The 27,385-nt window shown below is 40.7% G+C and overlaps 1 protein-coding gene across 10 annotated transcripts; it reads right to left on the reverse strand.

Annotated features, from left to right (window-relative positions):
- Positions 1-1,042: 1,042 nt before the first annotated feature.
- On the reverse strand, positions 1,043-26,434 carry LOC128910073 (trifunctional purine biosynthetic protein adenosine-3-like). Of its 10 annotated transcripts, none has more exons than XM_054202920.1 (23): positions 26,330-26,434; positions 24,454-24,602; positions 23,561-23,656; positions 22,734-22,908; positions 20,477-20,588; positions 19,957-20,016; positions 18,523-18,648; positions 17,741-17,828; positions 16,470-16,555; positions 15,799-15,967; positions 13,442-13,673; positions 13,212-13,306; positions 12,372-12,481; positions 10,090-10,288; positions 9,258-9,509; positions 8,827-8,979; positions 7,310-7,516; positions 6,145-6,285; positions 5,695-5,825; positions 4,040-4,181; positions 2,710-2,825; positions 1,961-2,237; positions 1,043-1,735 (listed from the first exon to the last, which is right to left on the reverse strand). In XM_054202920.1, the coding sequence occupies exons 2-22, from the start codon at positions 24,596-24,598 to the stop codon at positions 1,965-1,967; spliced, it is 3,108 nt and encodes a 1,035-aa protein (XP_054058895.1). In that variant the 5' UTR covers positions 24,599-24,602; positions 26,330-26,434; the 3' UTR covers positions 1,043-1,735; positions 1,961-1,964. The 10 variants fall into 10 exon arrangements, 8 of the variants coding, with proteins under 8 accessions (XP_054058895.1, XP_054058889.1, XP_054058882.1 ...); XM_054202914.1 differs by having other exon boundaries at positions 6,145-6,288; XM_054202907.1 differs by lacking the exon at positions 26,330-26,434 and having other exon boundaries at positions 6,145-6,288; positions 24,454-24,622.
- Positions 26,435-27,385: the final 951 nt, after the last annotated feature.

Consider the following 27,385-nt stretch of genomic DNA (forward strand, 5'->3'; position numbering starts at 1 on the left):
ACCAGGAAGGTCAATAGCAGAAGACCTGGGCGCCCCAAGTCCCATACCCCATTCCATCACCGACATCTTGAGCAAGACTCGGGTATTTTGCCATCTAAGGCTGATGACAAATTGGATTTAAGCACCCATCTGTATAAAAAGAGATTTCATTGTGAACTGGATCTTAGACGGCTTTGCTTTAACTATCATTCTGTAAAAAGAATAAATAGATTAATAGCCTATCGCCACACCCAATCTCAGAGGGATGCCAGATAATTAGAGAGTTGTTCGATACCATGGCGATCGTCTGGAGACCTACCAGAGCACAATAACTAGCACCCTATTCTCTTTTAACGTTTTATTCATTAGGTTTGAAACATTCAGTCATGCGTGCTATGCAATTCAAATAACATACAACATGAAGTTACTACACAGTTACAACAGATTGAAAGCAAACTAAGCAATGTGTTTAGCATAAATGCTACCTACATATACCAAACATTTGTTAATCTTGCCTTGTTGCAGTTCTTCCTTCTTCTCCCAGATCACGAAAAGTCTGTGTTCCTTGCTGCACTTGTTAGAATGCAAGGGACAAATACAGATTTCTGTACATAAATGGCAGCGCTTACGGGAGGGAACCGAATTTTTCTCCCCTCCCTAACTACTGAAACACTGAAAAAAAAAAAAGGAACAATTTAGACTCATGATCTCAATCAGCCTGATAGAGTATGCCTTTACTAGTACAGTACACATAATACCAAAACAAGATTACACTTTTTTCATTGCATCTAATGGCTATTAGTGATGCCTCCTCTGGACAATTCATCTCTGTCTACTTCTTTTCTACTTTGTTCAAGTAGCTTCTTAGCTGGCGTTCTTCCTCTGATTTATGTTACTCGCATGCAAGTCATTATTCCGGCAGATATAAAATAAGCTTCCCACAGAAAAAGGTTTTATTTAACAGCAGCAACTCTCTGGACCAAGCCAATCATTCAGTCAACAAAGAAAATTGAGATTTTCCTGCCACTGCAAGTCAAGGTGAGGATATCTTATCCTGCTGATTTCAAGGATGAAGGAAGAAAATGCCTGAAAACTGGTGTTTCTAGTCCCTCTAAACACATTTTCATCCCTCAAGATCCAAATGTTTTAATATGAAATTTGGAGAATGTCTATGCTCTGCCCCCTTTCAAGGAGCAGGGGAAAGCATCTAGATGTATGTTCAGTATGCACTATTACATCGTATCGACAAATAATCTGTGAAGGGGAGTTTGTTTCATTTCTTTTCGCCTTTTAAGAGCTCCCTGTCTTGTTGGCCTTTGGGTCTTCTGCTTGGCAGCTTACTAGATGCTGGCTCCCACACTGGTGCACGTGTTTGCATATCCTCTTTTCCCTGTACCCTGAGGTGCTCCCACAGTGGCGGGGCTCACAAGGACGAGGGCCTTCTAGACTCCCACCTCCTCCCATAGAACTATGCATTCATCTGTAACGCTTGTTCACCCCTGAATCCACACCATGCCATGCTGGGCCTCGCTTCTGCTCTGCCCCGACACGTCTGTCCTCTTCCATCCAACAGTAGCCAGTCACCCTGTTGCAGCAGCATGGTTTGTGGGTGTGGTTGCTTTGTGAAGCTCTTGGTGCTCTGCAATGTGATGCAGCCAACAAAAAGTGGTCCCTCAGAAGAATTTGTTTCCCTCTGAAGCGCTAGACCATCTTTACAGCTTAGGCCCCCTCTTGGATTTGTAATACAGTATCCCCTCTACAGATGAAAAAACAAAACAAAGAAATGCAAAATCTGAAATGATAGCTTGGCTTCCACCGCCAGTTTTGCAAAAGGAGTGTAACTAAAGCTACAAGCTCAGGGAAAAGGATCACAGCTCAGAATGGAAACCTGTAACACGCCTGCAGTCAGAGAAAAGCACATCGAGGGTAGGGAGGAGGGGGCAGGAGGGAAAAATGAGCGAAGAGCAAGCCACTCATTAACCTGGCTACGCCACATCATTTTCTTGAGGCTCCAGAGCCAGGAGAGAGGACGTGCAGTCTCTCTTCTCTTCTTGAAGACACAGGCTTTGGCTCTCTTGTTTCCAGTAAGTTTTACCATCGGCTCCTAACTGCACTGCTCCACTGGCCACCAGCTGCAGGGCAATGGGAAAAGCCCGACACTCGGCTTCTTTAACCCTTTCTGACAGTGTCTCCTCAGTGTCATCTGCCTTCACAGATACCGGCTCCTGGTGGATCACTGCTTTCGGACTAGATTCCTCCTAAAAGGGAGATGTTGGCAGTCTTTCAGAAGAGGCAGGTGAACAGTCTCAGGAAGGTTATGGACAATGCAGATAGGGCAGAGAAAGTTTCACGAGAGATCTCGGTGAGCACATCTGTAGCTGTGTGCAGGAGCCTTAAAGTACATCTGGAGAGGCTTATGACCTCCATCAGGGGGTACATTACATTACATTAGAGGGTACGGTGGGGAGAGAGACATAGGCTAGAAGATTCAGAGGGTGGTTTGCGGAGGGTAGGAGAAACTGAAGAAAAAAACATAATATGAAGGAAGAAGACAGGACCTCAAGAAACCACAAATGCAACGTAACCCCCACATCTTCCCATTTTTACTGGTAACAATCCCAAGATTTCCACACATTCCTATTATCTCTTCCTGCCTCTCCCTTCAGAAAGAAAAGAAAAAAGCAAATTCTTTTTCATAACTTACTCAATGTTAGGCAAGAGGACACTTACCAGGACAAAATGCACGGTACAGCCTGTGACTTTGAATCCACTTTGCAGGGCTTGCCGATGGGCATTTCCATCCTTGATTGGTGGGAAAAGTGATGGGGAAGCATTCAAAATTTTCCCTAGGCATCGATGTGAGAGGAGGAAAAAAAAAAATCAATTTGAACTGAATTTCCTTTAAAAATAAAAGTGAGATGTGATCATCAGCACAAAACAACAGCATTGAGCACCACTCAGGAATGTAAATGGTCTGAACTGCAGTCAGAACGTAACAGACACGTTCAGATTCAGGTTAAAAAGCAAAAAATATATACATGGTGCTGCAACCTCTAAGAACATCTGAGGAAGCGCTGCTCTGAGCTGAGGAAATACTGCTCTTCCAGGAACACAGGTGATGGTCTGCAGGCCTTGGCAGTAGCCAGGGAAGCATGTTTCAGTTAAGGCCAAAGACCTCATTTGCTTTTGCGTCTGTGGGTGGACAGACGGCGTCTTAAGTCTCTCCCCTCCCAGGTAACTGTCCCTCATGCTGCAGATGAGGGGCTTGGAAGTGGACTTCACACTGCAGCCTCATGCAGAGCCACTGCACAGATGGAAGTGATTTTCATAGGAAACATCATTCCCAAAGGAGTGTGCCCAAGTGCAATCCGCATACTGAGTAAGTAACTTCTGAGCCAGGCCTCGGGAGCTGGCGTGTGGTGCCCAGAGCCAAGAGGAGAGAGGAGTGTGCATTCCCCCATCCCCTGGCCTGGAGCGCATCTAAAGGAAGCTCTGCCCCGCAGCAGAGCCACACTCTCTTGGGCGTCTGTGATGGCTGTATTTCCAGCACACAGTGCGGAGTAGTGCTACGCTGTGCAGCCCTTGGGGCAGCGCAGGAAGAAGATGAACTGAGAAATCAGTCTCTCTCCCATGTTTTTCTGCGTGACAACTGCAGGGGGTAAGTTCAGCACAACTCCCTAGTTCGGCTCCTTGACAAATGACACAGTTACGCTACCTGTCCCCTACTGCAGACAGAACCAACCTCCTGCCTGCTCTGCAGGCATTTCTCCTTCCCAGCAGTAAGGCAGGCAGACCAACTCTGTGACCCTGATTTTGCCTCTCTGTTACTCATTATGCCAGCACAAGGCATTTCTCTGCCAATGCACAGTCAGAATCCCAGCGCGGTCCCGCTGGCTGGAACAAATGAAGGCACAGCGCAGCCCCACTGATTTACATGCAAAACTCAGTGTCAGCAAGGCTGTGAGAGATTTAACCAAAAGACAAAGAACTATGACTGTGTAATTCTGGTGAGACCAAGCATACATATTTTAATTTCTCTTTTACAGTTCCAATTTCTTACCTTTCCATTTTCTGAGAAAAGGACCTGACAAAATTCTCATAAATCCTGAAAGACATATTAGTTCAACAGCAAATTCTTCAAGAACTCGGTCAATTGTGCTGTCAAATTCCGAGCGACTCCCATATAACTTATGATCAATCACCTAAAACGTTAAAACACATCAAAAGCTGTATCAAAGAAATAACTTTGTGTGAATGAGAGACACTACTTGGGCAACAAAGAGAAAGCAAAACAGATTAATTCCAGGGCACTTGAGGACTTAACGAGTTAGAAGTTTGTAGTTTTGTCAGGACATTTGTGATTTTTCACATTCATACAAACAGTCCTGGGAGCACCCCAATCACTTGCTAGCTAACACTGGCTGTTTCGCACAGGATGCTTTCTAGGACATGGAGAAAACCAGCCCAAAGAGAAGCCAACTGTGTAAAGAGAAACATGTGAGTAATGTGGTGTAGAGGGAAATAAGGGGGAACACATTGGAAAATACTGACCTCTTACTGCAGAATGTCTAGCCGAAGACTAAAGTAAAAATAATGACTCATTGACAACGTTACCACCAGTTAGTCTATTAGTTGCTTACTGAAAATCATGAACTTATCTAAAAAGACAAAAAAGTTGCCAGACATTCTGTGTAAGGTGAGGACTCAAGTCTTCTTCTATTTCTACTCCACCTCTCAGCCCCAGCTCTCAAGGTAAGTGTTGGTTCCTGACTCTGTTCATGAGGACATTCCAAAAAGGGGCTAACAAAGCACTAATGCTCTTGCCTATGGAAATGCGAATGAATTTTGACATAACTTTTTTTACCAGAGATTTGTCTTTACATCGCCATAAAAAAAGTAACGTGAATCCAACTCAGTTGTTGAGGAAGCTTGCTGAAAGATTTTTAATGCATGAAGAGCCTCTACCACCATTTACTTCCATCTGTGCATAGCTGTACAAACATGATAACTGCTCAAAATCATTAAATGTTCGAAGTAGGAGTTCCTGGTGGGCTGTATTTGAAATCCCGAGTTGTTGAATATTTTCAAAAGCCACGTTCTACACTTTGTCAAATATGATGACGTGATGTTACTCTCTTTTTCAAGTCTTTGTTTTATGAAACAAACCAGTGAAAATTTCCGTAATATAGTGCTACTTTACTGATTACAGGTAGGAGAAGAGACTTGTATGGTGCTGGTGGAAGTGACTGAACAAAACACAAAGGTCTTTCTAAGAAGGGACGAGCCAAGGAGACAACATACTTATGTGTTTCGCAGAGCCTGAAGTCTTACTGATTTCTGTTAAAGCTGGAAGCTGCATGGGCTACAGTCTCAGACCCAAATCATCAAAGCACTTGCAAAAGTAGAGTGTAAACATACTGATTTCCGTGAAACTTAAGCCCATCTCTAAATGCAGGCACTTGCTTATTTTAAGTCCCTTCCTAACTCTGGACTGTAGCATTCACTGCAGAGATGGGAAAGACACTCACAGCCTCCATAAGGTCCATGCAGTTTTCAGCTCTGTCTCTACTGATAACTTTGACAGCTTTGTGCTGCATCCACATAAAAATTTTAAACAAAAGTGAAACACGAATTCTTACCAAGAATTTCATAAAGACCTATGGATTCAGTAGCTGTGAGCTGGTCATAAAAAGAAAAGGAAATGAGTGCCTTTACCCTGGTGGGAATTCCAGCCCTGGCTGCATTTCGCAGTTCTTCCACACCAGACTTGTTGGAGATGACAAGGACAACTTGAGCACAACTGCCTGGCTCTTTTGCATAACTGATGAGCGCAGCAAGGTTTGTGCCTCAAATGAAGAGAGAGAAAACATTCATGAAACAGATGAACATCTATGTCACTGAGAATTGGCCCTCAGTTCCATTTATCTAACAAAAATCTTGGTTTCAACAAATGCATGAATAGAAGAGGACTAAGGAATTTGTGCACTAACAAAGCTCGTTTGTTAAGCAGTACAACACACCTTCTTGCCTTCCAGTCAAAATGCAACCTCGGTTTTAGAAGGTGCCACTGAAAAAAAAGGCAAGGTGGATGCACGTGTATCAGGGCTGAATTCAGCCTCTCCTTTGTAAGGACATTTCTCTGTGTGATGATAAATGAAAGCTCACCTGTTCCGGAGATGAGAACAGCTACTTTAACTTTGTTCTTTCTGGGTTGGTGTTGACTCTCGACAACAGCGCTGTTCAGTAGGTGCTGGGGGCTGCTCAGCTGCAGAGCTTCTAGAAGATTCTTGACTTCGATACGAGAACCTCCTCCAAAAATGTGAGGAAAATGTTAAAATACCTTAGATTTTACTTTTCCATCTAAATTTACTTCGTATAGTTTATTAATCATAAGTTTCAATTAAGTGAAAACCTATCAATCAGCACTGAATTTATGCTAGCACTAACTGAACTACAAAAACATGTATTACTTGAGCAAACCAACTCATACTAGTGCTGATCTCTTTTGTGTTACTCACTTGCAGAATTGTTTACAAAGGCCTAGGTATGGCACGTTTTTTTCAAGGATTATTCCTATCTTTGATACCTGTCTTCTTTTTTCTCTCGTGTTGCAAAACTACACTTAAAATGATGTCGACAGAACTGAGGCTCCATTTTGGGCAGCCAAAATGCTCCCTGAGCTGTTTGGTCTCCAGAGGGATTTTGGCTCATGTCTTGCTATATGTCAAGCAATGAGCATACCAGAATGAAGACTTACCATCACATATGACTGTACACACCTGTGGCCTATCCTGTCTTTACGCAGGATCCATGTGAGTTGGGAAGGGGTTGGAAAGGACGTGGGTTGATTAGTACAACTGCGGTAAAGTATAATCAACTAAATAATGTTTGAGTCCTTACAGTCAGCAGAGGGATTTACTCAAGTCTCAAACAGGTACCCAGGTAAGACACTACTCAAGTACTGTCACTCTGAAAACGAGTCATTCACTTCTCACTGTATTTAATAATGAAATCTAGTTGTGAAGGTATCCAGTAGCCTCCAACCTAATCAAATGACAGAAAAAAGATATGAACTACAGAAACTTTGCAATAAGGAATCTCCTCAGACCCTACAGAACCGAGGATAACTGGCACCTCCCAGGAGATGCTCAGCACTTCACAGAATCAGAGCTAAATCAACTTACCCTGTATCAACTTAAAAATTAAATAGCGTATCCTAAAGTGGAAACCCCTCTGAAGTGAGACAGATGCATCTGTTACACCTTGAATCAAACCATACTGTGTTTAATTTTTATGACTGCCTTCACTTCCCATTAGGACATTTGCTAACCTGTGTGACAAGGGGCAACAACTTTCCCAATCAGCCAAGCTTCCTCATGTCTCCGTACGTCTTTGAGAACATGCTGAGCCAGGTCCTTCTGCACAACCAAGACTGCACCAATCCCACAATTAAACGTCTGAGCCATCTCCTCCTCAGAGAGGTTTCCCTCTCTATAAAGCCAGCAAAAGATTTCAGGAATCTTCCAACTGAGAGCATCTGAAAATGATTGAAATTTGTACATGGTCAGCACAAATGTTTGCTACCCATCTTTTATTATATACAATGACAATGGTATATTACAAGAGCTGATAGAGACTAATTCTTGCTATTTTAAGAATACTGTCCGAGGAGGACACTGACCCAACTTCTAGTCAAGTTTATAGGTGCTGCTTAGCTAGAGGTTTCTAGCCATAATTTGTGTGAGCCAAGTCTTCTCTAGACTTTCTAATGAGAACATGTAGGAAATGATGGCGAGTTAAAATGTATTCATCCCTTATCAGCCAGGACAAAGCTACAGATGACTTACATCTCTTCTGTAAGAGATAAAGGAGGTGTGGGACAAATAATCTTCTGGCTTTTTTGGATTACTTAAACATATCCTCGTTTTCTTTTTCCAAGAATCAATAATTAGTAGAAGAGTGTATAATTAGGTGTATTGATGGGCAGACTGGAACAGGGCTGAATATTCTACACACAGATGACAAGCGTGGATAGGCTTTCACAGTGACCTTACTCACACAGGCATGGCCTGAGGTTGTCTGTAGAAAGCTTGATGGTGCAGACTTGCCATCTTGACTTCACTTTAGAAAACTAACAAACCCTTGGGCTTGTTATCTTGTCTGTGGTTCCAGGCACGGGCAAGGAAGCTAGGCACCACCTCAGTAAGCTGGATTTATTCTTTTCCTTTCTAGTTTAATTCCAGAGAAATACAGACAGACATACAGACACCTTCCTTCCCCCATTCCCACAATATTTTTGGACTCACATAAATATGGCTTTCTTTAATATTTTGAACTTTTGATTACTTTGCCCAATTTTGGCTTTAAGAGAAAATGTTTTACCTTACTTACAGATGGCAAATGCTAATCTGTTGCGGGGAAGATACCACCTACCATAAAACTGCATTAAATATGTTTGTGTGTGTGTGTGTGTACATGTACGGTGGAGCAAATCTTGCAAATTAATTCTCTCAACAAGCTTCAGTGCTTGTTCAAAACGTTTAGTATAGAAAGGCATGTTGCAGAACACACAATCTTCTCAAACACCTTTTGTCCTAGAGATGAGCTGCCTTCAAACTCTCCTTAAATTTCCCTTCTTCAGTGAGAGAGTGGTGCTCATTAGCTGATGCTTACTTGAAATAGGAATGCTCTTGGTAGGCTCTTTGGAAGAGCACTGCCTTTGGGTCATTCAGTCTCCAACTATGGAGACACATACATTTCTGAGTATGTCTATAACTCAAGTGGCAAAGTCAAGTCCATGCTATATATAAATTTTGTCAAACAGAAACAGTCGTCTTTAATGTTTACCTAGAACAGCGCTGACATGTTCTGGCAGGATTCTGGAGATGCCTTCCAGCAAACCTTCCTCAGCAATGAAGGCAAAAGCCTTCACGTGCCCTGAGCGCAGGACAGGCAGCAAAGATGGACTGTACATTTTAGCTGGGGTCAGCAATATATCTCCTGCAAACAAAAGTGTCAATTCAATGAATTTGCTTAAAAGGTCATTAGGTGTTTAGTGGGAATGCTTCTCTGAACAGGTTCCCTTCTGCTCTTCGTGGGAAGTAGCAAAAAACACTGGCCCACTCTCCAAAATTGTGGAAGCAAGCCCACACACCTACCCCAAAGACTGACTAACCCTAACCCATCCTGAAGTGAGCAACCCTTGGCAGTACCTAGTTATGAAAACGTCTGAACACAATTCATTTGCAGGTTTGCTTTTGAAAAGAAAGATATCATACCTAGAGTCTTGTCACCACAACTGCCAGGTGCTGGTGAGGAGTAGTGTAAGGAGGACATTAAGAGAATCTTCCTTATGATGCTAAAGCCACGGCCATGAACCCCAGAAGAGGCCAGTCCAATAAGCACATCCTCCTCATCAGCTCTCTGCAGCCCCAGAAGCATCTGCCCTCGCTCCACTGCGCCAACCACAAAGCCAGCCAGGTCATACTCTCCAGAAGAATACATGCCAATCACCTCAGCCATCTCCCTGCCTACGCGGGGAGAGAAAGCAGTCAGCACCAGCTGTAAACTTTTTTATTGTTAACTTTAAATCTATAGCATCTCCTAAAATAAGCAATGTATCCAGGACAGCTGCAGAGACATGCAGCCTAAGCAGCACATTCAGATACATTTTAAAAATCCACGTTGGTTTCTTACATCACCTCAAGACTTCAACAAAATGAAGTTTCATGAAGTTACTGAAAGAAGAAATTATTTCTTTTCATTTCATGCTACTTATCTGGCACCTCCCTGCTATGACTGAATACCAGAGAGAGAATGAAAACATATTAACACTTCAAGAACGTGAAGCATCCAGTTTTGCTCTCCTTTGTACAAGGATAAATAAACAAGAATCAGGATCCAAATGCATGAATAGTAAAAATCATCCCTCTGTGCTGACCCATTTTAGAGATAAGGAAGAGTTTAAGCACAAATGCTTGACTGTTTTTTCCACCAAACAGAAACCAGCTGTTCTACTACCACATACTGCTTCTGCCTACAAAGTCTATTTCCCTAAAAATTGTTTCAACATCAGAACCTTCAAATCTCAAAGGAGAGGAATGTTCATACCCAGGAAAGCACATCCTGCATTTCTGCAAGCTTCAGCTATTCCTTCTTTGATTGTTTCAGTCACTTCAACATCAAGTTTGCCACAGGCAAAATAATTGAGGAAGAAGAGAGGCTCTGCTCCTTGAGCCAGGATGGCATTGACACACATGGCAACCAGGTCCTGACCTATGGTGTCATGTCTCTTACATACTTGTGCAATCTGCAAAACATGGTGGGAACCAGCAGTGGTGACAAGAAATATGCAAAACTCAGATATTAATCAGTCAAATAAGTAGAAATAGTCCTTTGCCTGAAAAGAATCGCAAAAGAACATACACGCAGAGGATACCCTGGTGCATCATCTAGTTTAAATCAAGAGAAAACAGCTCATTTTCTTTCAAAGAAAAGAAAAATCCATTTTGTTTTTTGAAACATTAATTCCAGTTCTAGTTCCAGATACCCAGAAATTGTCATTTTGGGTTGTTTGTTTATTTGTTTGCTTTTTGGAATATTATGTCAAATCCAGAATAAGAGGTGTCTAAAAGCAATTACAAATTCCCAGGATATTCAACCTTCAGAACATCCTAGCAATTTCCAAAAATAAGATCGGGTTGCTCAAACACCACTGTGTGTTCTGCTTTACTTTTGCCTACTAATTTCACAGCGCTACACAGCAAAACTGAAACAATTTCTCAAGTAAATTGTTTTCCTCTTCTCCAAGTCCACAGGGAATGAGATTCTTCACTCCCACCCTCCCCAAGAAGTCTTTTGATCTCAGCTATCTCATGTGACAGACAACAACATGGGCCTAGTCTGTAGGCTCCCCTGAAAGACAGGTCTTTCACAAAGCAATAATGTTTCCCTCACGAAGGCTGCTATTTGATTTTAAAAAAAATTCTCAAGATGTTTGCATGCTACAAGTAACGAAACCTGATTCAGACATCATGGCTTCTATGAAGTGGTGATATTCACACTACTTTATTACAAGCAGAGGTTTCTACACTGTCAGGGATACACCCGAGCGGCTCCATTTGTGCCAACTGCTGATGTATATGCACAGCACCAGCTCACACAGTGCAATTCATCTTTGTCAGTTACCACTTTAGGGTCTGAAAAGATTGCATATGTATGGATAAATTTTTAAGGTTTTTACCTTTTAAGGTTTAAAGACCTTTTACTGTCACAGCTCTATCAGTGTAGTTATAGTACAGAAAATCTCAGCACAGAAAGATGGGCAAGGAAAAAATGCAGATAAATACTATCACTGGCTTCAAAATGGTAACAGATCAGCACCTAAACAAAATCTGAGTTTGGATTACAAGCCTGATTTCTTTCACCGGCTGATGGATTTAGAAGTGCTATGGAAACCAGTCATCCCATGTCCTTTGTTGCATTATAACATCTCCCTCCCACTGATCTAGTAACAATTCATATAGGCATTAGCCAACTTTTTTTGGCCAAGGAAGAGTCTTGGGAACAGTCTGTGTAAACACAGTTGGGAATGCCTTTCTGCCAAGCAGCTGGAACAAAGACTCACAAGAGCCAGCACCAATCGCTTTTTCATGCTCAGAGGTGTTCAAGAATGTAAGACTGCAAAAGACCCTTTGGATTATATTGCTCAGTCTCCTGCTGTTGCAGGAAGCCACACGATATCATCATCCCATTACTAAAGGTATAAACACCAACTTGAAACAAGTTAAGTTGCTGTGCTTGACCAGTAAAAGGCAGCTTCAGACCTCCAACTCCTCTGATGGCTGACAGCCTTCTTCTGATTCTATATATATATGTATATATTTCTGGCTCAACTTATCCTATGTGTTCTGTTCTTCTGTAATTAGCATTCTTTATCTATTGGCTTCTCTTCCCCTTTAATGTTTATCTCCTCAGTCCTTCTTTTCCCTAGTGCCCTGACAAAGGTAATCATGCTGTCTCTCTGCATACAATTTATTAAGCTAAGTCTGATAGTTATCATTTCAACGCTCTCCTGTACTCCTCTGAACTGATCTTTCTCAAAGCCAAAGGACCCTCACTTTTACAGCAGAAATTCTGGTTCTTAGTTCCTCAAGTGCTTAGCTATACGTTTTATTACCATTTCATTACAAAATACCCAGAGCCTCTACATTCTCGATAACATATGCACAGGCCTTGCTCAAATGATCATCTACAAAGTTCAAATGACCATTGCAGTGGTCTTGAGATGTATTTAGAATGCTCAGAAGGGTGCAGATGGTACAATTGGCTGTGGCATTTAAAACAGTCTTGGGAGATAACATGAGCTTTGCTACAGTCAGGTTGCAAGTTACCTGCAGTTTAGGTCCAAGGCCTTTCGTTTGAGATACCAAGATAGGATCATCATAACCAGATGCTTTCAAGTCAAAGAAACCAGCAAAGGCTCCTACTTCTGAATGACTGCCTGTTAAGTACAAATATGTCAAGGATCATTTTTAAGGGAAATAAAAAGACCCAAAACACTCTTCAAGGCAAGTACTGTAAACAAGGATCTCTTGGAGAAGACAACACTGTGTCACTGACCAAAACATGCACAGCTTTATGAAGCATGGACCCCAAAGTCACATATTTCACAGTCTTGTAAATAGATTTTTATTATTCTGTATGTGACCTTTGGATTGTGTATAGTAAAAGTTAAACATTTTACCAAACTGTTAACAGCTCACCTTTTTTCTTTATGTAACTACTTTTTTCTAAGAGGGAAAAAAATCAACAAGAAATCTTCCTCAGTAGATCACTGCTAAGAGTAAAGAACACAGTCTGAAGAGCAAATAACAAGTTTGGAGATTGTTAGCCACAGCCTAATAACTGTCTGTGCGTTGTCCTTATGCATACACCTGGTAGGATTACTTCTGTCCAGTGACATACCAAACCATTCCATTAATCCAGGAGTTATTCTGTTCACTAGACTAACCTTGAAAAATTGCAATCATCCCCATGTTAAGCCAACTATTTTTTAATTAAGCAAATGAGGAGTGATGAGAAAGAAATGAATTTTCTTTCTTTGTGGTGACCCCAGCCCAGCTTCTCAAGCTCAATTTCAATGCCAAGACTGCATGGCTCACCTCCCGAGGAAAAAACCTGCTGTTGCATTCAATATACTAAGGAAATTCAAACAGTCTTCCCAGCCTTACCTGATCTGGTACCACTTACAATTGATGCTTCTGGCTGATGAAACAAAACATCACTGGTTACAGCTTCCACACGTCTCTCTTTGTATATTAGACCCCTGCGGAGAGTAAAGGACGTGCTAGCAGCAGTAGTGACATTTTCTGCATAGACCATCATTCATGACACAAATGGGAACAATAGATTGAAAACTTTGGACTAGGATCTATTTCTGCTAGTGCCTTTGCTTACATACAGAGACTGTTTGAGAAGTCGTATACCCCGATGGCCAATGTCCTTCCTGTACGTGGCACCCTTGAAATGTATGGCTGCTACACCCCTGTTGGCTTCTCCCAATGCTTTCATCAGGTCCTCTTTAACAGCAGTAATGGAGAGGACTCTGCCACCACTTGTCACCACTCTGCCATCCTTCAGCGTTGTGCCAGCATGGAACACCTCCAGTCCTAACTCTTTGGCTTGCAGCAGTCCTAAAAAAGCAAAAGGAACTCTGAGTATTTTAAATCACATACTATGTTGGCAAAGCAGTGAAGACTGAGGTCCTTTCTTCAGGCAAGGCAGAACAAGAATAAAGCTTCTCACCTTACCTTTCTTCCAAGAAACAGCATTCCCACTGAAGGGCATCCCACTCCACTGGCCCTAGGAGTCCCTTCTGAGATGTCCAGTAAGGACACAGATCACACAGGAACAGAAATAAGAGATCCAGGAGCCACAACAGGACATAGAACTAGCCTGTGCCAGGGCAAAACTGTGCTAAATATTGTATTTGTGAATAATTTATGCAGGGCTTTCCTGTATGAAATCACAGTTACAGCAGTTTACTGCTTCGATTCTCCCCTCTCCCTAATATTAAACCATTAATGTTAAAGTTACCTCAGCTACTCCCCTGCTGTGCCCAGTCCACACAATTCCCTACCACACCTGGGATCAGTGCTCTACAAACACTTGTAGGTGGCTGTCCAATAGCTAAAACAAATGACATATTTTATTCTTTTAATTTGTTTCCATGTATTTTCCTGTTAGAGGAAAGCAAGACTGCTCAGGGCTTTTTTTAGATTCAAATTTTGAGAAGATAAGGGTAGAGGAGGAACTGCTGCCATCGCTTGGAAAAAGTGAAACAGCACAGTTTTTCCCTTGCTGTCAGCTAGACAGTCTTTATAAACAAGTAAAAGGAACCTTTATACTTGCTGAAGGTGCAGTGTGTTATGTTGCCACAGCGCTGCCCTGACAAGGTCAAAGCTGAGCCCCAGCTGGCCTCGCTGTAATGGAAACCTAACTCCTTCCCATGATGTTTTAGCAAATACTGCAGAACAAAATGTTTTTTCAAAGCCATTAAAATGTGGGAATCAATGTGGAAAACAGGAAAAAAACCCTAATAAACCCCACAGAACTCCAGGGGTTGGAGGATAATAATAAAAGAATGAATTGAATTACGTTGTTTTGACTGTCTGTTTTTGTGATTAACAAGCAGGGTGGTCATACAACCTCACTCTTAAAGGTATGAATACCAAGTTGAAAAAAGTTAAGTTCCTGAGTTTGACTAGTGAAAGGCAGCTCATTAGCAGAGGGATTCATTCAGTTACATGGTTTGGATTTCTACAGTTACAGATATGCGGAGTTTTGCAGAATATCACTGACAAAACAAAATAAATACAGTGAGTGAACTGGAAGAGGAGGGTGGACGAGGAGAACATGACAGCAGAAATCTCAACAAGGGAAAAAGCAATATAATATGACCTCCTCCCTGGTTGAGGTAGGGTAACTAGAATTCTGAAAAAAATAAGGTGGCCTTGGCATAAGATCAGTTGTCTATGTTGCTTTACACAAGGCATACTATTAGACAGGCACGGCAGTAGCTGAGAGCAAATAGTTCTGCAACAGTTCTCTCTGTAAACATTTTAAAAAAAGATTAATCTTAATATTAAACCGCAAGAATTTTAATACAGAAAATGAGTATTGATCTAAAGCCCACATGCCCAATTTCTCAAAAACCCTTTGAGCCCTATGAAGAAGAGGTCTTTATCAGCATTACACAGTAATGACCTGGCTGGCTCGCTGGCACAAGGGAAGGAACCAAGCTGATGGTGGAGGCATGAACCACTGCTACTTTGAAGGCCACAGGTCCTCAAGTCTCACCCTTATCACCTGGTTAGGCATTAGCTAAGATAACATGACCTCCTGGCAAGGAAACAAAGCTAGGAAAAAGCAGTCATGTGCTGACAACACTGTGGTCCATGTTTCCAGCACAATTTATGGAAGCACTCCCCGTGGACACACCAGAGTTGCTCCAGGAGAACATAATTCCCCATCACATTCTTATCTCAGCAACCAGCTACAGAGAGAACTTCATATAATGATATAACTTTAAACACGTATCCCCTGTGCTACTTTGGACAGGCAAACATTCTAGTTAAAAGACCTTACTGAACAGTTATCCCTTGCACAAGGACAAGGAGTGATGGACGAAGGCAGACTCTGACAGAGTGTGAGGGGTGGGATGGAGGAAAGCTGTAGAGATCTCTGAGAGAAGAGGTATATGCAAACCTACTAAAGTACTATGCTGAAATTAAACAGTAAACAACCTACTGCAGTTACCTGTTACCTCCATGCCTTTGTCACAGTCTCCTGGGTATCCTGGACTTGCCATGACCACACACACAGCTGTACTATTTTCTGACCAGGCTGGCATGAAGCTGCAGAGTTTGCCATCAATTGTTGCTTGAATCACTTCATAAAAATCATTTTTAAGCAGTGGAAGAATTACCTGCAGAAAATTTTTGTAAAGATAGAAGTTAATTTTTATTTTGCTGACTTGTTGAAATTCAACATAAGGAAAAATCAATTAATCTGTAAAATCTGTACCTGCCAAACTGAGAATACTGTATTTCCCTATACCAGTAGATTTGGAAACTACAGATGAGCATTAAATTGCAGCATCTTTTTGCAACAGTCATAAATTTACAAAAATGAGATGTGAGATTATGTAGAAGGAACATGAATTTAGGTCCCTCCCATTCTCCTTCTATCCAGAAAAATGAAATCTGAGGAACAGCTCCTTAATTTGTATTCTTTAACTAACAATTCACAGAAGTCGAAAAGCTAAAATTTTAAGTTACCTCATACATTGTCTAAGACATTCTCATTGAGATCTGCGTGTTCAGGGGAAGGAAGACATAAATCCAAATATATCACACACATTTCCCTAAAAGTAATAGTCAGAGGTAAAAGAATAAAGCATATTTAAGTTTCCAGTATCTTTCACTCACCTGGCACTGAGGGTCACCAAACTGACATTTAAAGTTTAAAATTTTCAGACCATCTTTGGTAAGCATTAAACCTGTTTGCAGCACACCTGAACAGAAAGAACACAGCTGAGCAAAGAACTTAAATATTTATTTTTCAAGAACTCCTTTAAATGCAACACAGTATTTTGGAATGTGCAATGCATTTCTGCAAACTGTAAGGAATTAGGGACAGGGATTCTCCAAGCAATTACACACAAGTCATACTAATTCTACAATAACCAACAAAGTGGCTAGCAACAACCTGAGGAACATTGCATCACATTTTAGACCGAATACAACGAAAGCAACCCCTTTGCAACAGGAAGCTGAGTTCTGCCTTCTGCTGCAGCCCTCTAATTGCAGGCATTCAGCGATCAAAAGGAACTGACAGGTTGAGAAACGCAGTTCCCATAAAACCCCATTATGCAGACCTTGTGACTTTCTTACCATTAAGTGCGCTATTGTTATGCATAAATATAGAAGTATAACTCTGTATGTCAGGCAAAAATACCAGAATTTGCTACTGCTACTAACAAACAAAAACAAACAGAAACTTACTGAAGTTGGTATTCTGTGATTTCTACTGCAACACACTTATATACATGTGGTAATCTAAAGCAGGCCTTTCATTTCATAATCAGAAAACCAATCCCCAGAGAATAACAAGGGTTAAATTTTAAACCCCCAAAAAAATCAGGTCCTCCAGCACCACTCTGAAAATGTTCGGCGCCTACTAAATTCTTACTGTGGATTTGGTCATTGTAAAAAAGGTACCAAATAGCAGATAATCCATCACAGACGGGAACCCAACTCTTCACACGTGATCTCGACAGTCTTCAGCATCAAAAGCAGTCATTGGCATTAAGTGACAGCTATGAGTATCACTTTCCTTTTTCAAAACAGCCTTAAGACAAAGATCTTAAGAAAACTTACACTGCTGTATATAGGAGTGAACAGTACAACTGAATTTAAGTATATATCATACCCTGAAATACAGAGTCTGGTTGCAACTGTTTTAATTGACAATATTTAATAAAAATACAGCATACTTTATGGAGAAAAGATAAAAGTTCTTCTCTCCAAAGGAAGAGCTATAAACCAAACCAGTGAGGCTTAATACTCTGTGAAAAATTAACTACTTTTTTTAAAAAATAAATATTATTTGGAATTCAAAAGCAGTCTCTAACAAGGAAACTAACAATCTCTAACAGTGATATGACTTTACCTTGTTTTTCAGTTGAATGCTTACTCACCTACATATGCTGTTCCTTCTTGTCTCATACTATCAACAACATGTTGAAGGACAGCATCATTGATTTTCTCTAGAAGAACTTCTGGAACCTGACGATCAACATCAAACCGATTGAGACAATGATGACATTTGCTGGACTAGCACATAGGATCTGGAAGGACTGGGGTAAGTAGATGCCTCAGCCATGGTTTCTGCTCTCCCACCCGCAACCAGTGCACTCCTTCCATAAGGGTGCTGCTGCCTGAAGGACAGATACACTGATCCTCTGTCTCCCAAGATTTTTTGTTTGGTTCTTTCTTTAGCGGACCAATTTTAAGGAGGTTTGAGACACTGACAACCTGGGCGGTACACAGAAAGATTGTTTCTGTACTTATAGAAAAACACACTAATAGTGTACTTGAGAAGCATATTTAGAACAAAACAGTCAGCTTTAAGAATCAACAACAAAAAAACCAAGGTTATGTTCAAGACACAAAGACTCCAGGCATACAGGGAATTTTGCAGTGACATTTCAAGTGATGCTAATAGGAACAGAGAAAAATCAAGTTGAGGAACAATGCAAAAGGTAAAAGAGAGACTATTCCTCAGAACACTGGCTCATTTTAAATCCTAAAGAATGACTACTAAAGTTTGAGCCCTGTATTGCACTTATACAAGCAAAGTGTCAATCAATTCCAGAAGAAATCTGGCCTACGTGATAGAAACAAGACGGGGCCCTAAAGCAGATATATTAACACAGATGTGATCAGCCTTATTGCAGGCTGAGGAGGAGGACTGCTATACCTGAGGAACCGGGCAATAGGCTCCCATCCCTCCAGTGTTTGGACCCTGGTCGCCATCCAGTAATCGTTTGTGGGCCTGGGCTGGGGGCATTGAGGCAACAGTGACACCATCCGTGAAGCACAAGCACTGTTGAGAGATGCACACAACACAGAAACAGTGACAATGTCCTGCCCTAAGGGAAGTTAACACTGCTGGTCGCAGGCTGAGTCTCAGTTCTGCCAGGAAAATTTATGAATCAAAGACAGAATGCAATAGGATACACTTATTCTGCAGCAAGCCCACTGACTTGAAGGATTCATTGAGCTTTCTTTCTCATTTTTAAATAAGTAAGAGAAATGGTGGCCCTCATAACAATTCTTTTCTGATGAATTAGATCTTGAGCGATCAGTCACGTGGACACATGCTTACCTTCAGGCATGTGAATAGTCTTCATTGACTTAACAGAATTATTCATACGTTTCATGTTAAAAGTGTGTGTTTGCAGATCTGGAGCCTGAATGAGTGTGAGGTCTTCTCAGTGCAGGACAAACCTTGCACAAAGAACTTGTTTTCAGTTTTGATGCCGCATATGTTGGACCTGTTGGAGAGGGTCCAGAGGATGACCACAAAGATCAGAAGGTTGAAGCACCTCTCTTATGAAGACAGGCTGAGAGAGTTGGGGTTGTTCAGCCTGGAGAAGAGAAGGCTCCAGGGAGACCTTATAATGGCCTTCCAGTACCTAAAGGGGCCTACAGGAAGGATGGGGAGGGACTTCTTACAAGGGCATGTCGTGATAGGACGAGGGGTAATGGCTTCAAACTGAAAGAGGGTAGACTTAGATTAGATTGCAGGAATCAATTTTTCACTATGAAGTTGGTGAGACACTGGAACAGGTTTCCCAGGGAAGTTGTGGATGCCCCATTCCTAGAGGTGTTCAAGGCAAAGGCTGGATGGGGCTTTGGGCAACCTGGTCTAGTGGGAGGTGTCCCTGCCGATGGCAGGGGGTTGGAACTAGATGATCTTTACGATCCCTTCTAACCCAAACCATTCTATGATTCTATGATTCTATATAATACGCATGCTTAAGTTTTATCCTGAGTAATCCATGGTAAAGAAAGTGCTAAAAGAGGCACTAAATATTAGCACAAATTTTTTGATGCAACAAGACTTGCCAAGACAAAGTCCATACAAACATGTTTTAGGTCATCTTAGGAAAAAAAGACCATTTTCCACCTAAAACAATCACCATAATTGCAATTTTACGACTAATGTAGAAGAAAATTCTAGTGACAACATACGTTGCATGACATGAAGTTGCTTAGATTGCACATTTATTTATGTAAGTGAAAATAAACATAAAAAAAAATTTGAAATTATAAATTTGTGTGTTTATGCATAATGCATAGCAATTATGCCAAAGAATAAAAGCACATAACCACACCATTGATTACATACAGAAAGTTCTTCCCCTTGAAGAAGTTCTTCAATAACAACCATCTCTCCAAACATTCTGTCCTGTACAAAAAAAATTTTTCCAGTTAGCAAATATGACATCTACTCGCTAAATCCTCTATTTATTTTCTTTTAACAGAAAAAACAATGCATATGAAGACTACCAGCTTGCTTGAATTCTGTTATGTTAAGCAAAGCCAATAGAATCTCATTTGGAGATAAGGAAGAGACATTGAAATGCACATTATCAGACCCAGGGAGCCAATGAAATATGGAAAAAGTTGGAGGGGCAGGGCAGCAGGACTCAGTGCTGGAACGAGAGTTCAGTCACAAACTACAAATCCTTGCTCACTACCCACTGTCTGGGGCAAACGTGAGGAATTTGAGGATGATACCCAGAGAAATTCCTTAGTCAAATGGGCAAGTTTCTCCTGAAAATACTTTCTGTGCCCAAAATCACAAACTCACAGGCTACAGAACATCAAGAATTGAATTCCCACTGATTAATTAAAGATTTATCCACCTGCATAATCTCTTGGACAGCTCTGCAGGCTTCCTCTTTGCTGGCTGCAATAGTCACTTCTTTTCTAGCAGCAGGGCCCCTTGCCCGTACAACTCGTGCAGGAAAGTCTGTGCTTTAAATGAAAGCAAAAGTGAGATTCAGGCATCCCTACTGCATCTAGTGAAATTACAATTTTTAAGCTGAATGCCTCCCATATTCTTCCTGTTTTTCTGAACTGTTGAAGAATAACACTTCAGAAAAATACAGTCCTTGCTAGCCCATCCTGTCATGGAGGTGAATGGGCTCTTACAGACCTCAGCACAAGACTGTGAACCAGAAATCCATGAATACTGTTGTTGTTTCTGACACCAACTCAACTCAACTCATCCTTGGACAAGTCACTGAACTTTGCACTGAACTGTGCAAAGCTCATGAAATTCAAGAAGGCCAAGTGCAAGGTCCTCAACGTTGATCAGGGAAATCCCAAGCACAAATACAGGCTGGGCGGAGAATGGACTGACAGCAGCCCCTGGGAGAAGGACTTGGGGGTGTTGGTTGATGAAAAGCTCAACATGAGCCAGCAATGTGCACTCGCAGTCCAGAAAACCAACTGCATCCTGGGCTTCCAGTACCTAAAGGGGGCCTACAGGAAAGATGGGGAGGGACTCTTCATCAGGGAGCATAGTGATGGGATGAGGGGCACGGTTTTAAACTGAAATAGGGTAGATTTAGATTAGATGTTAGGAAGAAGTTCTTTACAATGAGGGTGGTGTGACACTGGAACAGGTTGCCCGGGGAAGTTGTGGCTGCCCCATCCCTGGAGGTATTCAAGGCCAGGCTGGATGGGGCTTTGAGCAGCCTGGTCTAGTGGGAGGTGTCCCTGCCCAGGGCAGGGGCATTGGAACTAGATAATCCTTAAGGTCCCTTCCAACCTAAACCATTCTATGGTTCTATAACTTTAACACCTCACAGTTTCTTCCTCTTTTCCCTGAGTTAGGTTACTATTTTACTCCTGTCATAGGTTTGGAAAGATGAACTCATTGATGATTTATAGTTTTATAACACCAGATTACAGTACATAATCCTATAAACCACTATAGAAGTTCTGTTTAGGGTTGTAAGGTTAAGGCTGAGTTAGGTCTTGCATGTAAAGGATATGTTAGAACTAGTGTATGAACAGAATTGCTCCACTTACTCTTAAACATAAATTAAATCTAGAAGGGAAAAAAAGAACAAACCAGCCTAATGTTAACATATTTTAACTACACTTTATCCGTGCATCTCTTTCCAGCTTGTGGACAGCGAAATAAAATGCCTCTTTTGAAGAGCTGATTCTACACACTACTAGCCTGTTTTCTGAGACAACATCTCCTTTCCCCTTTCCACATTAGGATTTCTATTAGGATAAATCTCAACTCTAGATTTATGTAGGCAGCCAAAGCAGGCTCACACAAAGCTCTCTGTATGTATGTTGACCTGAGATACAGTTTTCCTGTTTGGGTCTTATGCATGCTTACAGACATACAAGTTGTTGGCCTGTTCTTCTGCACAGCAGTAATACAGACTAAATGCTGCTACAGAGCAAAGTCAGTGAAAAGGTTGTTTTTATTTAAAAAAAAAAAGTTCCACTAGATTATACCACATGTAGCACGTGACAGCAAAGACAAGAAGTCCGTGAAACCGACACACAGACACAGACCAGTGTAGCTGAACACAGCAGCTGCTGTGAGGCCAGACCAAAATAGCCACAGCAGTAAGTTACTCTCCCAAAGGATCCCCCATGACTTCAGAGGCATTACCACTCAAAGCAATTGCAGAGATAGGCAGTTACGTTTCACTCTCCATGGAAAAGATGCTGTCTAGCCTTGAAGAAATCAGAATATCCTCCTCAGGTTATGAGTACTTGACCGGTCCCTCCCAAATCACTCCAGAAGAGCATTTTGCTGGTATCTGTCTGTGTAGAAAATATTCTTGCCCTTACAGAAAGATTTATGGAAATATTTTATACTGACATAATTTTTTTGCCTTTTAAATAGTTAACTAGCATCCTGAAGAAGGTGATCAAAGGGAAGAAGAGCTGTGATCTATGAAGAGAAAAATCAAACTATTTAAGTTCCCTGCACCTGCACCATCTGTCTGAAATTACAAAACTAATTCATTCAGTAGCTACTTGAGAAGAACAACAGTTGAAAAGTTACCAAGTTTTAGGCAACTATCATGGACAAAGGCCAAATGCAAAGATAACTTGACAGAGGGTTTCCAGTATCAAAATATTTACCTGATAATAAACCTACAAGCTTCCTGGGGATTGGTGAAGGCTTTCCATCTGGCTGTTGGGATTCCATGTCGATCCAGAAAGGCTTTGGCAAAACTGGTGTTGGACGCCAGCTGGGCTGCTTTTGCAGATGGTCCAAAACACCTAACTCCTGCTGCTCTCAAGTCATCAACAATCCCTAATTACCAAAACCAGCAAAAGAACCAAGTCATCTCTTTGGAAACATCGAGTCATTTTGGCAAAAGGAAAACCACATAACCATTCCAGCAGCCTGTTACACTTTTCCGTGTCTCAGATAGCTAATTCATCCTTAAAATAAGGTTTTGCATATCCAATGACCTGTTTCATCATTCAGTTTTAAGAGGTCTTTAGCTCTTTACATTACTAAGCACTTTCCCAGTTACCATCCCATGACTACTGTTAGGACTGTCTGGTACTTCTGCTCACTATTTGAGACATGGAGATCTTACTGCACATTACAATAAATGCATGTGATGGTCTGGGTACTGTTGCATTTAGCAACAATATTAGGGCTATTGCAAGAAACTTCTTTATATAAAGGAAAGCGGAGCAGAAGACACGAGAGTACTTGTAACCATTACTGATTCTTGATCCTGCATGATTTCCCCTGCTGCTTTCTAACATACAAAAAGCAGCATGCAGCTGTAAAGCCAAGTGTTTTAAGTGACTACAATTTACAAGATAATCCAAATTTTCTTGCTCCTTAGTTTAATTAAGTCAGTGTGCATCTTAATGTCCACAAGAGGTAATTTTACAGCAGATTCCAAGGTGCTGATTTTTACTGTCAAGTTAATTTATTTCAGCCTTACCAGCTGCCAAAAGAGCTTCTTGTCCAACTAACACAAGTCCAATATTATGATCTTTGCAGAACTGGGTAACAATAGTGTGATTGCTCACTAATACAGCTGAAAAGGAAAAGGAAATATAATTAAGTTACCACTGCAAAGCCTAAATAAGAGATGGGAGATGAGAATGGCATTGTTCATCACCCTAACTATGGTTAAAATAATAAAACAGCCCATGAAGGGCAAAGTAAAACAAGCAATACAACAATGATAACAGAGTCCAAAAGGAACAACGAACATTTCCAATTTGCACTACTGCTTTTAATACACACCTACTAACTTGCTAAATGTATTTTATTTGCTATATGTAATCAATATAAATTTTTAAAAGCCGTTTATCATAACAGAATAAAAACTTTAAAAAATAAAACTGCAAGTTCATAGGGAAACTCAATTTCAACATGTGAGCAAAGATTTACTCAATGCCAGTGCATGATGTAGCTAAATTTAGCTGAGCAGTCTGGGCAGACACCAGAGAAGTTTCTATCCAGAAATTAATAACTTCGAGCCTTCTATTCCTCTGTTACATTTTGCTGAAATTGGTGAGTGAATTCAAGCACAACAGTGGGAGAAAAGAGATGAGGTGTACAAATACACAGTCTCATGTAAGCTTCACTGTCTTAAGAAGCTATGCTAAAAATAGATATAGTATGTTTTACTAGGCAGTTATAAAATTCAGAAACAAAACACACAGAAAAAAAATAAATACATGCCTTAAATAATTTGTGGTGCCAGTAAAATAAAAGAATAATTGTTATCTCCTACTGACTCAACACAAATGTGGTCAGTTTTGTTTCAGTTCCAATGCCGATACTACTGATTACTTGGCACAATATTCTATTTTTCCCCCTTTTTACCTGAATTGGAAATTTTTCCATTGTCAGCTGTTCCTGCATTCCCTGGAGCAACAAACACATGTTTTACATGTGGAGACTGGGCCAACTTCCAGGCCAGCGCATGCTCTCTCCCTCCACTGCCAATCACAAGCACTCGATCAGCCATTAACCTGTGCGAATCCAGAATCATCATACATAGTACTATCAATTTATTTCACAAACCCATGTAAAAATAAGCAAAAATATATAAATTATATCTCTTACTTACAATTGGTAAATAATATCAATCCAGTTTGTATTAAAAAGGTATCTATAAGACAACCAAACAAAGTGAGTGTACCAGTAGTGTCACTGGATGGATGCATCATTCAAATTTGGTTTAATTGGTTTAAATATTGACAACAGTGAAATCAGCAAGAAGTTTTTCCACTCGTTTCAGCATAGTCAAGATTTCGTCTCTTAAGTATCCATGCTGAAATAACCTTGTTATAACTACCTCTCATCAAGTCCTTTGTACAACTACTCAGGAAGGGATAGAGCTTCATACAAATGCTCTAGGAAACTTACCAGATAAACAGATTTCAAACTGAACACTGTGGTCAATCTAGAAACTTTTACGACTGTAAACATCTTCAGTAATAAATGGCAAAGACAGTTTTCATAACAGATTTTATACTTGGACAATTGCTAAGAGGGTAACTTCCGCGGAACAGCATGCTCAATAAAAGAACAACTGTTAATTTCACTAGCACACTGACATTTAAAACAGTTCCTCAGTAATATTTCTAGGCAAATTAGTTTTGATTTATTTCAGAAATATTATCATACTTAACGTAGGTCACATCTGCAAACTTAATTTTTCCATATGTGCTGAATGTGGACAAATGTCAGAAAGGACAAACACTCCAGAACATGACCTTTAAGGAAGACACGAATGGCATAAACCAGTCCTTACCCAGGAAATAGATAATAAATTAAAGACATCATAAAACACCAGATTTGCAAGCAACATGTCAGCAATCTTTTCCCACGAAATCGTCGCCATTTGTTTGAGTTCATTACACAGTTTCTGAAGGCAAACAGTAGCTAAATAGTGACACTGAAGTATAATATTTCAGAAAAGATGTTCATAGAACTGTGATAAATCAATGTTTCAAGTTTGAGAGACAGTATTAAGACATCTTAACCTAATATCAACAAAATAAAATTTAACTATATATGTATTTTCATAATTATTAAATTGCGTAAGTACTTCAAGTAACCTGTCCCTGAGGATTACAGACTGTTGTGGATTATCTAAGAGCCTGATTTTACATTTTAGGTATTGCGCTCTAGGCGTATAAACACAGAGCATATGCTTAATGCTTTGTCAATCACCAGACTGATTTCCTTGCAAAAGACTTTTCAAAGTCTTTACACTGTGTAACTATCCAATATGTCAGACTTTGTCTTTGCTTTTGTCACTGCTTGACAAATAATTCTGGAATCATGAGGAAGTTGCTATGAACTTAAAAGTACAGGGTTACAGCTGCTCTACCTCTAAGACATCCACATGCTTTACAAAGCTTAATTAGGCACTACGGTCCAACAGTTATTAATAAAAAGCAAAGTGTTTTTAAAAGTTAAATTAGTTTTTCCCTTAAGTATAATTTCACAATTCATTGAAGTTTTCTAAGGCAGAATAAATTTAAGTTCCTGACTGGGAACACAGCAAAACCAAGCAATGCCTCCTACCCTGTGGAAAAAAGGCACATTTCCATTCCACATCATGGTGATGACACTAAAGACATTTTTTTCAATTCAAAAGAGTGCTGGAAGAAAAGCAAGCTGGTAAGACAGCTGGTCCTAGAGGAAAGGCTGTAAAGAGGGACACCTCACTTGAATTGTCTTCCCTTACCGTGTCAGACCCTGCTGTTTGTCCACACAAAAGGCTGAGGAGTCCTCCAGATGGATTAGAGTTCTTCCTTCAGCTCCTGCTTCAGACCCCAATGATTTCTGATCTCCTAAAGCTAAGATATGGGTGAGAGGGTGCAAGAGGCAGACAGACCTGCATGCTGCCCTGTCACCTTTTATCCTCCTATTTAACAGGAGGATCGCCAGCAGGATCCCCTTAATGCCACCGCCCTTCGAAACAGACCTCCCCACAGACTTCAGCAGCATGGACCATTCTCCTCTCTTTCCTTTTTCCCTTAGCTAACGACAAAACTCCTCCCCACCAATCAGTCCTACAATGTTAACAGTATTCAGCCCTAGGGGGAAAAAAAAAGAAGACACAATGTGGTATCGAGAAGTTGAGATGATTGCTCAGTTCCCATGTTAAGAGCAATTTTATATCCTCTGACAAGTAAAGAATCTCAAAGACAACTTGTAAAAATAAAACATAGCTTTCACGGTCTACAGCTAAACAGCTACAGCTAAACTCAGTTAAAACCTGCTCACGTAACTCCCACAGACCTATTCATTGTACCGGAACATATCCTTAGATGTATATATAAATGTTATTTTAATATCTAGTGCACACTGAAATTGTGACCCCCTTAATTACTACCATTTTTACCTTTTGAAGAAATTTAATACTAGCAGTGCCAGAGATACAATGTATAATAGGTGTTATTTTATTCTGGATTGGTTCCTAAACCATCCTCTTCAACAGCCTAATCCTTTCATGATAGTATCTAAAATAATTTGGTTAACATTTAGCAAGCTTGCAACGCTACCACTCTTCACCAAAAACAAAATTAATATATCCCAACATAGCACTGCACAGTATTTGTGTGTCTTAAAGTCAGGCAACAAGAAATAAAAAAATACATTAATAGAAACACAGGCCAATCCTTCCACACCACTAGAACCATTTTTAAAGGAAATCTGCAAAGTTTGTTTAAAAATTCTACAGAATTAACTGCTTATGTACTGCTAGACAGATGCTGTACTGGAACCTCTCAGTTTAGAG

The sequence above is a fragment of the Rissa tridactyla genome, chromosome 1 (assembly GCF_028500815.1).
Source record: "Rissa tridactyla isolate bRisTri1 chromosome 1, bRisTri1.patW.cur.20221130, whole genome shotgun sequence".
Classification (NCBI taxonomy): Eukaryota; Metazoa; Chordata; class Aves; order Charadriiformes; family Laridae; genus Rissa; species Rissa tridactyla.